This window comes from Harpegnathos saltator, unplaced genomic scaffold (genome assembly GCF_003227715.2).
Source record: "Harpegnathos saltator strain DR-91 unplaced genomic scaffold, Hsal_v8.6 scaffold277, whole genome shotgun sequence".
In the NCBI taxonomy this organism is placed as follows: domain Eukaryota; kingdom Metazoa; phylum Arthropoda; class Insecta; order Hymenoptera; family Formicidae; genus Harpegnathos; species Harpegnathos saltator.
Window position 1 is genome coordinate 78,334 of NW_020230069.1, and position 15,156 is coordinate 93,489.

The window sequence follows — 15,156 nt, forward strand, 5'->3', positions numbered from 1 at the left end:
AATGAAAATATAAATAAAAATAAAAAAAAATTTGCGTGTCCTCTGAGTTATCCCTCTGAGAATGTTAATGTTATGTAAATAAATGCACGTTGTTTGTAGTATTCAACCGCATAAAAATATTAAAGCGATGAGATGTCGTAAAATATTCAGTGCGATAGTTAATTTACTGAAAGATATTATATACAAGGTGTCTAATGAAATCGCTTGTGTAAGTTAAATTAAGTAAAAAAAATTTTTTACCATTTTTTAAATAATCACGTAGAATTTCGAATTATTATCATGATTCACAAATATCTTTTTGCTAATGATTTAAAATTTTACATAATTCTTTAAACAATGCTAAAGGACCTTTTTATTTAATTTAATTAGTCCTACTTACACACGAGCGGCCGGCCGCATTTTTTCAGATAATTTGTATTAACTACTTTGTTTATTTTGCAATGTCACATTCTATTATTATTATTAACCCCAGTAGTTAATTCTTTCCGATGAAGTTATGAACATAGTTCAGAATAAAATTTAAAATTGAAATATTCTCCCGTTCTTTTGCGGTTTTAAGTTGTTGACAGTTAATTTTTCGAAATGACGTATGATTTGGTGTTTGACGCATATCAAATAATCAGTATGTTCATGATGACTATGAATTAGAGGATAAAGCATATTCGATACGCGATACGCTTCGCATTTTATTTAAACGAAAACGTTTCTGAAGCCAAAATGATTTCTGCTGCTTATGGTGAAACTGCTGCGACCGATCGCACGTGCCGAAACTGACTTGAACGTTTTCGAAATGGTGATTTTGATCTTCACGACCAACCATGCACCGGTCAGTCCAAAAATTTGAAGGCGAGAAATTGCAAAATTTACTGAATAAAAATACGACACATACACAAGAACTTGCGGAAAATCTGTGAGTAAGCCAGAAAGCTATTTGTGATTGATTACACCGTATGAGAAAGATACAAAAAGAAGGAAAGTGGGTGTCATACGAGCTAACTATTAACAGCAAAAATCGCCGATTGACCACATGAGTTACCTTGCACGCCAGGCAACAAAAAAAAAGATTTTTTTCAAAATCATAATTAGTGAGGCAAAATAGTTTATGTATGAAAATCCTAAGCTCAAAAAATCATGAGTAGATCCTGGTTTGCCGACAACATCGACAGCAAAATCTAAACGTTTCAGAAGGAAAGTTCTTCTCTGTACATGGTGAGACCAGAAGAATGTGCTGTACTATGAGATCTTAATAGTTTTATTAGAGCAGAGATCTGCCAAGAGCAGTCAATACGTTTGAGCGATGCAATTGAGAGAAAAAGGCCATTTATTGGACAAGGCAGCCGTAAAGTTATCCTGCTGCACGACAATGCTAAATCGCATACAGCAGAAGCCACCAGAAGCAAAGAAAACCACTACACTTGGGCTAGAATGTCTCCCACACGCGGCGTATTTTTCACACTGGCTCCATCAGATTTTTATTTTCGTCAGACTTATTTCGGTCGATGCAACACGCATACCCTGATACACATTTTTTGTCAGTTGGCGATATACGAAATTTCATTATGACTTCGATTTCATTTGACATTATAACCTCAAAGCTACCAAGCTTCTATCATGATGGGTTTCGGCAACTGCCTGATGAATGGCATAAGGACATCGATAACAACGGAGAATATTTCATTCATTAATTTTGTACTTGACTTTTAAATAAAGATTATAAATTGTCGAAAATCGGAAAAAATCAACTACTAGACGTTATAATATATTTCCATTACAGTTCTTTTTGCAAATTACAAATTGTTCGCGGTATAAATTCAATGTAAAAGCTTTATCCATATAATTGAATAGTTTCTGTCTGGGGAATTTAAATTTATTTTATCGACGCATATATGTCGCATTTTTAATAATGATTAAATTATTAGCTCTATAATTAAGGTGAAGAGATCAAAATAGAATCAATGAACTAAAGTTGTTTTTTCTTAAACCAGTCGGTGAAAAAAGCAATATCTTTTACCATGAAAACAAGGTGTAACACGTACAGAGAGAATTTTATGAAATACGATTGCAAAAACTTTCCACTATATCTTCTTCACGGTGTCTTTCTGGTTTTGTATTACGAACAGAATAACCACTTACCTGAAATAATATGTGGCAGCCCTGAGAGGACTGTTACGAATGAAAATAGGAGTACTACGGTAACAGCATAAACGGCCATTTTGAAGCTGTTCAGTGTTGTCAGGATGCACTGGATATCGATTCTTTTACCTCACGCTTTAAATAGTCAGCGACTCGATGCATGTGTCTTACTAACGTAATTATATAATGCGAAGCCACCTCCACACGGTTTTTCACGTTGCACGTTATCTTCTCGGTGCTTTTCTTGGAGAATATGAAAACGTCGGGAATATATAATTATAGTGATGATAACGTCTTTCTGTTTTTTAAGGAAGTACTGAAATCTAGTAATAAACGGCTACACAGAGAAAATTTTATGCATTATTGATTTATTGAGAAGCTTTATCGTATATTTTTATTTGTTGAAACAAACATTTCAAATCATTATTTATTGCACGCTCTGCGATCGTAAAGATGTTTGTAAGCGCAACATTGTTCTGGAAAATTAAATTTATGAAAAGGTATGTATTACTCTTCCGAGTCTATCGATGATTAATTACTGTCGTCACTACTATCTTGATGATATGCGAATGAAGCAAATAGACGATTAGCTTTACTATAATCCTTTACTATAATAAATTGCTGCTTAATCCCAGTATTATTGTAATTAGTTGGAAAACAAACAGTTACATAACATATTTTTTCATCATTAAAACAGTTAATGCATGAAACGATTGTTCATGATTATTCATACTCAAAATTGTAGACACTAGTGGGGTATTATTCAAAATGACACCTAAATACCCGCGATAAAAAAGTCGCGAGTAATAATCATATATGATGGCAACATGTTCACGTGGTTACGCGTACTGTTCCCGCTCATTTCCTTCCCCTTCCCCTGGAAAAGAAAATGACGTATTAATCTGTTGCGAGCGTTCGATAGCTTCCGAAATTAATAGTTCTGCAGTTTTGGTAATGCAGTTTCGGTACTCACCAACTGCCGGAGGAAGATTGCGCCGAAGCAGAGGACTGGGAAAAGCTGCCGCTGCCGCCGCCGCCGCGGCCGCTGGTTCATTGAGAAAGCAACAAAGTCATGGTTAATGAGAATTCGAACGTAACAGTAATATAAAGTACGTCGACGATGGCTCAACCGTGCATATATTGGCGGATATTTTAAAGGTTGTTCAAATAAGAATGAAAATTGAACTAAATTGGACTCTAAGAACTCTAAATTGAACGCTAAGATTCCGGATAGAACGCAATTTTCATGCGCGAACAAACCAGCAGGCAAATCTCTGGTTCCAGACGGTTAAAGCAAACGAAAATATCGCGACCGTTAAAAACCTCTTTCGTTCTCTCTCTCTCTCTCTCTCTCTCTCTCTCTCTCTCTCTCTCTCTCTCTCTCTCTCTCTCTCTCTCTCTCTCTCTCTCTCTCTCTCTCTCTCTCTCTCTCTTCATGTTTCGTTACAGTTTCATGGATGGAAACGATTGTGTTTGGCGATATTTGGCAGACGATTGCATGAGTTCACGTATGCGATCCATCGTCACGTTCTGTGAGTAGTATCGTGTTGAAAGGTACATACCCGCAAGTGTTGCAGCCGCCACCGCCTCCTGGAATTCCAACAAGTACAATTCTAACAGATACTGCAATTGGCATAACAGCTATTTGTTGTTCTGAACAAAGCGTGCCCCTGTTAGAACGCAGTTACGATCGGCCCCAGCAAAAAATGGCATATGTAGTGTTAATGTCCTGTTAAGTTGTGACGTTAAGTGTGGTGTTATGACCCGCAAGTTTTGACAAAACGCTCCGACATTAGTTACCGAGGAGAGCCAAGCGAGTAAAAAAAATGTGTGTTATTGTTTCAATCAAAATTAAATTGATTCGGTTAAAATTAGCCGATTAAAATTGTCCAGTACTTTACCAGTGCTGTTAGTATCTCTCTTACGTGTAAAGTTTCACTAATGTTAGATTCCTGTAATTAGCAAGTAAGGTACTTTACATGCAATTGTCGTGGTTTCTATACATCCTTTTGTATCGAAAAATCATTCGGCGACTCGATCGAATGAGATCATCCCTGAAATCGTTTCCTTAGTACTCAATTGTTATTAACTGTCATTGTATTTATTTTTCTTTTTTCTTCTCTTTTTCTCTATAAAATGATATATGCATGATTGTGCAAGACTGAGCGAAGAAAACTTTCACATAATCACATAATATATCACTTATCACATAATATATCATATTGTCGCGTAGTCGCGACATATTCATATCGAAGACCAAATTGATATATTATAACAATCAAATAATTATTTGTTCGGATATTTTCCCAGCTTTTCAGCATGAATATATCCAGTTAAACTAGCGCGGCACTTTCTTAGCATACGAATGTCAACAGTTTCCAGAAAAATTCTTTTCGTGTAAGTCATTTCTACATACGAGATTATGCGAAAATCAAGAAGCATCCGTGATTCGTTTTACTGAAAGTAGGAAAGTCTTGAGAAAACATTAGCGCGGTCATCGATGTGTATCTCGATTCTTAGAAATGTACATAGTAAACAACTTACTCTCGCCAACCAATTCACGCGATATTCTGACGCAATTATTAGGCGATTGCTAACATGACGTTACAGTTATATGCAAACATGCTCGAGAACCTGCACCTGAAAATTGAAGACATGTTCCGAAACTATCGGGTTATTTTCTCGATCGTAAATCTCTCGGCAACTCTGAAAACTGTCTGTTTCTTTTTGTTTTTTCAGTGAACACACCGATGACGAATCACGTCACTGTATAATTTTGTCATCCATTTCGCCTCGCATAGTTTAATGCGAACCAGAACCAGAAACTTCATCGTTGATCATTGTTTATTCGATAAAAGTCACGTATACCACGATACTGCACGTATCAACCTACGTATACCTACTAAGTCCGCCACCACCGCCAGAAGGATAATTGCCACAGGCGGAACAGTAACCTCTATACCCACCCCTGTGTCTACGTCCTCCGCCGCCACCACCACATCTTAAACAAGTGGTCCTCTTTTGACGGGGTTTCATGTCATCGTGCGGCTTTGAAGCCGCTTCCACCATACTCTGCGCCTCTTCTATATTCAATTTCAACTTGAGTACTTTCGTCTTGCCGTTATGAATGATCTTTTCGACCTTGTAACCGTCGTCCTGCAACTGCTCAGCGAAATCGTCGAGGTCAACCAGTGGATGTTCCTTTTCCTCCTCGTCGTCCTCCACCACTACAAGAACGGTGGCTAATGGCTCTGCGAAGATATGATTTTTCTCCAGTCACTGATTTGTTTTTACTCTATTCACGCTTACCATTTATTATATTCTTCTTTTTAATTTTAATTAAGAAGAAATACGGTGAAGGATGGATATAATATTTTATGTGTCGCTTCATGTCGTGGTTTTGTGTTCGTCGTAGATTTTCAATTTCAAGTTTTTCAGGAAGAATTGATTTTCAATAGATATATCTCGGTGAACAAGATGGAGTCTCGTTCAGAAATTCATATAAAATATAACGGACAAGATCTTTCTATCCACGGTCGTGCACACAGTCTGTACTTACCCAGTATATCTGGTACAGTCTCGATAATTTCGTTCTGAATCATTTCCTCCGGCTCATTGCTACTACTGTTTTTTAAGGCGTACAGACTAAGGACGAACACTATTGCATGATGTTCCTTCTCGTCTATTGGCGGCGGTTGTAAGTCGGTCGGCAATGTGACATTCTCGTCTATTACTGCGATAAAAATGAGTCGATCATTATGTGAGAAAAAATATAAAGAGGTTATGTCAACTAACGCGAAGTAGTAATCTGAAATTAATCGCGATTGAATTTATTCTGGCGCGTGAATCCACGCGTCATTGTTATTTTCAAAGAAAAACTTCTTGATAGTAAATAAAGTAAAAAAATCTATTTTTCTCACGTAAAAAAATCTTAATCTTTCTCACGTTATTACATGTTGAAACGATCACGAAATCTCTGCTTGGTTTTTCTCGAGATTTTTCTGCATGACGTTTAAAATTATAACGAATGGAGTTGTTCAAATAATGAAAATATTGCAAACTGCGAGGCTATTACTATCGAGATCCGTCGAGCAATGATAATTCTGTGAAACGTTAAAAATTTCTGCTCCAAGTATATAACATTCCTGCTCAACAATTATTATCGGCGAAAGATTACGGAATGCACACGTGGTAATACCGTAAATTCGCGTGACCTCTGAGTTATCTGAATGTTAATATTATGTAAATAACATGCTAGTTCCGTGCAAATATAAATGCAAGTATATATCATTCACGCTGAACAATTATTATCGACAAAATATTACGGAATGCACACGTGGTAATACCGTAAATTCGCGTGACCTCTGAGTTATCTGAATGTTAATATTATGTAAATAAATGCTAGTTGTCTTTAGTACTAAGCCGCGTTGAACTGTTAGAGCGATAAGAATTGTCGCAATATATTCAGTGCGACAGTTTAATTTACTGAAGTGTAACATACGTGCAAGCTGTTTGAAGAAATCGCACGTGCGCGGATAGAATGGATTAAGTTAAGTAGAAAAGTCCTCTACCATTTTTGAAACACGTAGAATTTTGAATGATTATGACGATTTACCAATCTTCTTTTTCTAATCACTTAAAATTTTCCATAATTATTTAGGAAATGCTAAAGGACTTTTTTTCCTTAAACCAACCGATGAATTTTCTTGGTTTCAACAGTCTAATCACTCACCTGGAATGACAGTTGGCAACCCTGAGAGGGCTGTCACGAGTGAAAATAAAAACACTAGGTTAAAAGCGCAAACAGCCATGGTGTTCGGTATTGCTAGGATACACTGCATGCAGATCCTCTTATCTCGCCGCTTTTATAGTCATCGATTCGACACGCGTGTGATCCTGATGTAATTATGTAACACGAACCCACCACGAAGCCACCTCCATGCCGCTTTCCGCGCAGCACGCCGCATCGCGCTGGAACGGACGCAGATTTTTGAGTTTTCCGAGAAAATCCCCTTCGGTGTAAGCATGTGCGCTCGCCTTGGGATATCTCGCCGAAAGACAAATGTGCAATTGGAATAATGAGTACAAATTCATAGTAAAGGCGAATTAAAATTACATGGAAGGGAACGAGATGGACTTCGTGATTCGATAGTAAAAGAGAGAGAGAAGAAGCGCGGCGCGAAATCTTCATGCGTGAATATCTTATGGTTTACCAGCGTTAATCATGCTCATGCGCATAAATGATATCGAAGATATTCATCAAGATGTAAAATATGAACAAGTTGACACCGCGATGATCTCGCAAAATTTCTTAAACGCAGTGTCTTCTCTCGTGAAGATGTGAGCAGCAAAGTTGCTCGAACACTTCATAACATCGTCGCAATTTTATTTTTAGCACGTTCCTCACTGCGGTCTCATTAAAAACTCATCGAACGGCGGGCTTTTGAGCAAACGTGAAAAATGTGACCGGCTGAGTCCGTCTTTAAACCGGAGACGCGACTATTTGAAAAGGGGAATACCGTGCGCACACACAGGAAACAAGTATTCGACGTGATGAATAATTTCTTCGTACATAATTTCCAGAGTGCACGTTCGTGTGCGCGCGCGCGTAAAGGAAGAAAGAAAAAAGGAGAGAAAGCATCTTTATAGAGATCCATCATATCGCGAGTAATACAAGCATGTTAATCGCAACGAAACAGCTGATACTAACGGCACGCATGGCGCCACGAAAGTCGACCCGGGAATTGATAGCACCGTTAATTAACCATTTTTTCTTTGTTTTTTTTCATTTATTGCGCTCATGGCGCTTTGGAGTAGGAGAAAACGACGGCGGTAACGGCGATCCGGTCTCTCTATTAAGGGGCTATTAAAATCTGTTAATAAACCGCTACCGAGAAATCGCCTCGCAACCGGTCGTGCGCATCCTCCGAATGGCGTTATCCACGCGTAATAAACGCATGGTGCGCAGACGCGCTCGTTGTCGTTAATTAGTGCGATAATTTTTCACGGTGCGCCGACCTTTTTGTCGGGGGTGTCGCGTTATTTTCACGCTAGATGAGGACGGCGACAAGTGCGACGAACACGTCCGGTGGGCGCCGAATCGCCGGTGGTAATCGTAACAGCGCCGCGTCATACGCTTTAATTAGGGAATGATTCCCCGAGAAAGAGTTATTACCGCGATTAAACAGTTTCGATGCGTTAACACACGGGATAATGCTCCGCCAGGATTTCCCAACTCGGGCGCATGCAAATGTCTTTTTTTGTAGTCACCCTCAACGCGGTTCAGGGAGCTCCCTGTGCCCGTTGAAACGTAAAACATGGCCGCCATTTTCCGATTATTTTCCGAGTCATTTAGCTCCGAAAGTGACTCTGGAAGATTTTCAAGGTCGTAACTTTTTACTCCGAAAATCAGCAGCGGAACTTCGTGACTTGCATTGTGTGACCCTCGCATTTCCGATATTCCATGTGTTCTATTTTAATTCGACGTATATTTTAATTACACGCACTTCAGAGACTGCTAATTTTCCTGTGGTAGTTAACGCCGCGCTTAGGAATTACGATCGAATCACACAGGCAGAAGGCAGATTTAGTTAATATTTCTTGTTTGCTTCACTGCGCGCCGCAATTATAAGCGTGCGTTGCATTCGCCGATCCTGTTATTGCGTGCCGGTATTGCTTCAGCGTAAAAATTTTCGCGCTTCCTATCATCGATCACTAAAGTATTATTTTGCTCGAAAAGGGGAAGCGGGAGGGGGGACATCAAAACGAGTTTCCAAGTTTTTTCACAGAATGCGTGACGTAATGATAAGATGTAGTCAACATCACACGTTTTCCAAATTCAGCTTGTACGACGTTGCGTTTACATGTCGTAGATTGCACAATAGTTCATTTGGATGACAATAATAATTATCAACCGACAGATCTATAGACAATTTATAATTACGATGTCATTGCGATCAGGCTAATCAGGCATCTCTAGGTAACAGTTTTGTTTGTATCGCTATAACATCGTACATTTGCCATTTTTATCACATCTTTCTCTCATTTCACACATATGTTGCGGCACCTCAATTATATGTATTTTTCTCCTACAGTGTTTCCTATTTACGTCATTGATAACGCGATGCGCATCCTCAAGCGGAGATTATTGGAATTACTGGGAAAATGCAGAAAGAAAGAAGAATTCTGAGGAGGCAAGGGAGGCAGAGGGGAAAGCTTGCAAATTCGATTTTCTGGTCTGCAGTAATGACTTGTAATTACCTGCGGCTTGTTACTAGGAACATCTAGTGTATCGTATTTAAATTATGCGTAACTAAAACCGCACGGGCTGTAGGTGACGCATCTTCCGGTTAATTATAATGAAAAGATTCAAAGTCCGCTTCATCTTAGCTCATCGAGTCACATCGTAAACGCAGACACTCTGAACAATCATTCTGACAGTGACTAGCAGGTGAGAAGGTGACGAAAATCCACTTGAAAATAAATATCGACTCGGGGAAGGAGGATTAATTAAGTAGAGGATCGCATGAATTCCGCAATGATTTGCAAAGGTGCGATTTCACTCCGCAACTTACGAGGCAAAAAAAGAAGCGTTTGTTAGTTGATTTATGTACCAGTTCTGCATCTATTATCATATAGTTATTGTTGATAAATATGTACAGGTATACGATAACTGCATAATTTGGGTATACATAATAAGCGCAGATCTTGGAAGCCAATTTATCCTCCGAGGGAAAGAGAGAGATAGAGAGAATTGGGGAATAACGTCACGCGTATGCGCTTGTTCGTAGATTGTTCTCACGGTTCGAACCGGTATCGACGATTGCCGGTATAGCTGCGCATAAATAAATGAGCGCATAAAAAAGTCATAAAAATCAGATAATTACTAAATGGACGATACACTCGTGATCGTTCCGGCTGGTGCGTACATCTTTGCTAATAGTTTCATCTGCGAGGGAATTTTTAATACAACGTGAGATAGCTTCCATGCAGCTTTAAGTATAGCTATTACTTGAAGTATACCTTCAATATAATTCGCGACCAATTGGTAGCTTAATTCAGATGTAATCGATTGAAACAAATGTCGATTTGATCTCGTCGAGATTCTCAAATTCCAATTACTACTTGGGTATAGATATCGCTTGCTGAAAGTTCTTGTAACATTAGGAGGAGTGTGATTTAGTCTTGAGAGTTTTGCAAAAGAACTTGGCACTAATATCAGTTTTGTCGAAGACATTCCAATCACAGCTGTTGTTTTTTTAATTCCTTAATATTAATCCATGATATTTAGTCATTTACTAATAACAGACGCAGTAAAATTGTATTAATATCATCTTAAAAATGAAGCTTCGCTGCTCTTGTTTTTTAATCAGAAGAAAACGGCGGCTGAAGATCATAGAACTCTGATAGAAACTTATGGTGATATTGCTTCATCGATTATAACATGTGAATATTGGTTTAGACGATTCAAAAGTGGGGATTTCAACATTAGCGACAAAGATCTTTCGGGACAATCAAAAGAGTTTAAAAATGAAGATTTACAGGCATTATTGGGCAAAAATCCAGCACAATCCACTTCAGAACTTGCCAGAGCATTAAATGTTGATCATACAATAGTTACTAAACGTTTACATGATATGGGAAAAATTCACAAAGAAGGAAGATAGGTTCCACATCAATTATCGGAAAATGCTATTGCGAATCGATTGAACAATTACATTTCGTTGATTGTCAAACAAAACATTAAGAGTTTTTTGTATCGAATTGTTACCGGGATAAGAAATGGATCTCGATAATCCCAAACGAAAAAGGTCATAGGTTGATTCAGGCCGACCAGCAACCATCCATTTCGAAGCGCGATATTCACGGTTCAAAGGTATTGCTGTGTATTTAGTGAGATCAAGAAGGTGTTGTATATTATGAATTATTAAATTCGAATGAAATTGTCACCGATGATCGTTATCGATAATAATTTTACAAATTGAAGCGAGCGTTGGACCAAAAACGATCATCAACTGCGAGTAAACGACGTAAAGTAATCCTTCTTCAAGACAATGCTCGAGCTCATGTTGCATTATCAAGCATGAAACAAACGCTATTAGAGCTGGAATGGAAAGTCTTACCGCACTCCAGACCGCGTATTCTCCAGACATTGGTCCATTAGATTATCACTTGTTCCGGTCGATGTAACATGCTCTAGAGGATACACATTTTCATAACTTGAAATAAGTGCAAACATTTGTTGAATATTGAATCATTTCCGAAAAAGAATTTTTTCATCGTCGAGGAATCCATCTCTTGTCAAAAAGATGGGAAAAAGTTGTAGGAAACGAAGGGAAATATTAGGTGTACAAATAAATAATCCAATTTTTTCAGCTACATTCAAGGTTTATTTTAAAAGAAAGTAAATTAAATTGTTCAATCAAAGTATTCGCCGTTGCTTTCTATTATATAACTTTAAGCCAGCTTTCAGGCAGCTGATGAATTCCATCTCGGAAAAATGTTACGTCTTTGGACACGATAAAGTCGTCAAGCCAATTTCGGATCTCATCCACTGATTGGAAGTGCATATCGGACAAGGCGTATTGCATCGACCGGAACAAGTGATAATCGGATGGAGCAATGTCTGGTGAATACGCCGCAAGTACTGCAAGACGTCCCAGCCAAGACTCATTATGGTGTCTTTTGTATTGGAAGCAATGTGTGGCCTGTCGTTGTCATGCAACAATTTCACTGGACGTTCTCCTTTGCCAGTATACGTTTTCGTTCCAATCCTTGACTCAAGCAGATTAATTGACGTTGGTAGCAGTCCGCGGTAACTGTTTCACCCACTCATTCCAACAACTCATAATAAAGTACGCCCTTGATATTTCACCAAATGCAGAGAAAAACCTTCTTTCCGAAGCGATTGGGTGTTGCGACCGATTTGATTTGACGATTCGCCGGGATTTACCCATGACTTTCTGCGTTTCGGATTGTCATAGAGTATCCATTTCTCATCTCCCGTAACGATTTTCCACAAAAAAGACTTTCGACGCTGCTTATTGAGAAGAGAAAGACACGCTGTCACTCGTTGATTTTTGTTAGTTTCAGTAAGTTCATGCGGAACCCATTTTCCTTCTTTCTGGATCTTTCCCATCTCATGTAGGCGTTTGGAAATCGTTTGCTGCGTTACTCCCAACTGTTCTGCAAGCTATTTTTGTGTTTGTGCCAAATTCTCAGCGAGCAATTGTTCCAAATCATCATTATCGCACTTCGGAGGGCCTCCAGGGCATCGTTTGTTGATTAGATTGAAATTACCGCTTTTAAACCGCTTAAACCAAAATGCGTACACATCATACGATACAACACCTTCGCCGAGAAAGGAACAAATCGATTCGCACGCTCTTGCAGCATTTTTTCCTTGTTGGAATTCGTAAAGAATGCAGTGTCGGATATGCACCTTATCTGTTGCCATTTTCTATACTGAACTGAATACTTTTAAAGGTTACGTTGGGCCTTTTGCCAAACTATATGTTCTTTTTAATAGCTATATGTCAACATTGCATAATCACAAAAGAGCGGGAAAATCTATTAAATTTAAAATTGATTTCATAACTGCTTAAAATAATTTGGATTATTCATTTGTACACCTAATATTTTAATTAAAAGATTCGTTCATTATCATGTTTGAGTTTAAATCAGTTTTTAAGAAAAAATTCTCAAAACTAATCACGCTCTTAATATTTACAAAAAGACCGCGATAGATTTAATAAGAATGCAGACCTTTCAAGACATCCGCATTCGAGTCAGATTGTTTCAAGATTAGAAATGAAGTCTTTTAATTTTCTTCAAGATCAAATCTTGATTTTTCCAAGACCAGATCTGGTCAGGATTAGAGGTATCAATTCTTCGATTTCTTTTCTCCTTCGAACGAGATATTAGCTATTCGCGGAATAACTATCTCCGAATACGGAAGTGGTCGGTCGGCGAGAACTACACGAGTATATGTGTGTATGTGTGTGTGTGTACATGTGCAATTATCTCTCGCTGCTCAGGAAATTAACTATGTTAAAACACTGCGGAGATTTTCTCGACTATCAGCAACTTAGTCACTCTAAGGTGCTTATCTACATCGGCAACTCTGTGTGAATTAATTGATAGAAAACGTACACGGCAACGCTTAGCGGTCATTACATGCTCTTTCGACCTTATTACATGTCCGCTATTATGTCACAGTGTGCTATTAACCGAGGCTGTGTTATCGAATAAAAATCGACACGATGGATAGCATTCCATTTTCTCGTGGTAAATAAAGTTGGTCCGTTTGTTCGTCGTTGATCGCGAATTGCGGAATCCCGCATATAATATCTGACCGGTTCCACGAAATTGTTTTCGCCGTAGGTTTTTGCGAGTCAAACGAGACGATCGTTGGATGAGTCAGTGCCGTGACCTTGAGTCGCATCGGCGAGCACATATTACAGGCTTCGAACACCATAGATTCGGCTAGACTTTCACCGAGATGATTCCGACTTGGTCTTCATATAGTCGATGTCATAAATTTTGTAGGTGACGGAACGTTTGGCGTCTCATGCAGGTAGTTTTGGATTTCGTAGACAGTAGAAAGCAAGAAGTCGGATTATTTCGTATACATGAAGACATACATATTCTACTTTATTTACATTATTCATTTATTGATAAGACTAATCGTGCATTTTGATTCGCAAGATAACTCGCAAAATAACAAAGTACCTATGTACCTACTCACGAGATACTCGGCAGATGCGGGTATTACCCGCATCTGCCGAGATGCTGAGTATCTTAGTGTCTACAGATACGAATAACGCTAATACCATCTGCTGATACCGGCGGATTGAAGATAACTGGCAACATCGACAAGGCAGACATCGATCAATGTTTCAGCTCAAGTTATTCTACAAATTCTTCTGTAGATGTCGCGATGAGCTCAAGATCGTACTTTGACCTTCGCCTCGCCGCGCCACGTTGACCTTCACCTACTCCGCGCGAAATTGAAGTCAAGTGGCATGATAAGTATACGAGCAAAGATATTTATGACGATTGTCATGCTAAACTTTTACAAATGAAAGTGTAGTTGACAAATCTGTTTATCTTCCTCAAATGAATCGCTCAGTATGTTTGGTGAAAATTGATCCTGACACATTTGTTCAAATGAGAGAGAAACGTTAGATTCTTAGAAAATCCCGCTCTTGAGAAAAGTCTGTATTTATTTTCGTGTTAATGGAATCTTTTGTTTTTCTCTTCTTCATTTTCATACATTTTTCATATGAAGCAAAATCTCTGAACCTTATTTTCCTTTGACCCTTTTGATCTCGCATCGAGCAAGATTCATATTTCATTGCATCTTATCTTCTTGCGAATCAGTTTCTCGGAAGCACGATGGAGCACGTAAGAGATTTTTAAGTAAGAAGAGAAATAATAAATTACATCACGAGCCGGTAATTGCTATCGTAGCTCAATTGGTGCTGTCATCTGCAGCCGCTTCTACTACCGGATATATTTCATTGTTCTTGCGAGTTAAATTGCAGAAAATACGATTGCCAGCTATCATGCGCGCCACAAATTCAAAATGGCAGAAATAGTCGAGCCTAACAACAGGATATTATAAATTTAACTTAAGTTGCTTTGTTATTTCATCGTTTTACCTGTTTTTCAATTTGTACTAATAATAAATAAAAAAAGAAATAACTATCTATAGAATGAAACTTTGAGTGTATGTTACATTTTTAGAAGACATCTCTCTTTTTTTTGCTTGATCCTCCGATAGATGCATTTTTTAGCAGTGCAACGTATCCATGAGAGGAATTCCAAAGATCAATTTTTTCTTGTATATATAATTATAAAATACTCATGGATCTATAATGTAAGTTTCTATATAATGGATGTAAATATAATTAATATAAATATAATTTTATACTATATATAACAGAAATATTAAATAAAATTATGTAATTATTAATGTAATTTAATTAACTAATGTAATTATCAATGTGTAATTTAATTAAT

General features: G+C 38.1%; 1 protein-coding gene across 1 annotated transcript; it reads right to left on the reverse strand.

Annotated features, from left to right (window-relative positions):
* Positions 1 to 2,484: 2,484 nt before the first annotated feature.
* LOC105186827 (keratin, type II cytoskeletal 1) lies at positions 2,485 to 6,974 on the reverse strand. Its single transcript, XM_011147305.3, has 6 exons — positions 6,866 to 6,974; positions 5,693 to 5,866; positions 5,100 to 5,384; positions 3,696 to 3,723; positions 3,107 to 3,178; positions 2,485 to 3,010 (listed from the first exon to the last, which is right to left on the reverse strand). The coding sequence occupies exons 1-6, from the start codon at positions 6,972 to 6,974 to the stop codon at positions 2,992 to 2,994; spliced, it is 687 nt and encodes a 228-aa protein (XP_011145607.2). The 3' UTR covers positions 2,485 to 2,991.
* Positions 6,975 to 15,156: the final 8,182 nt, after the last annotated feature.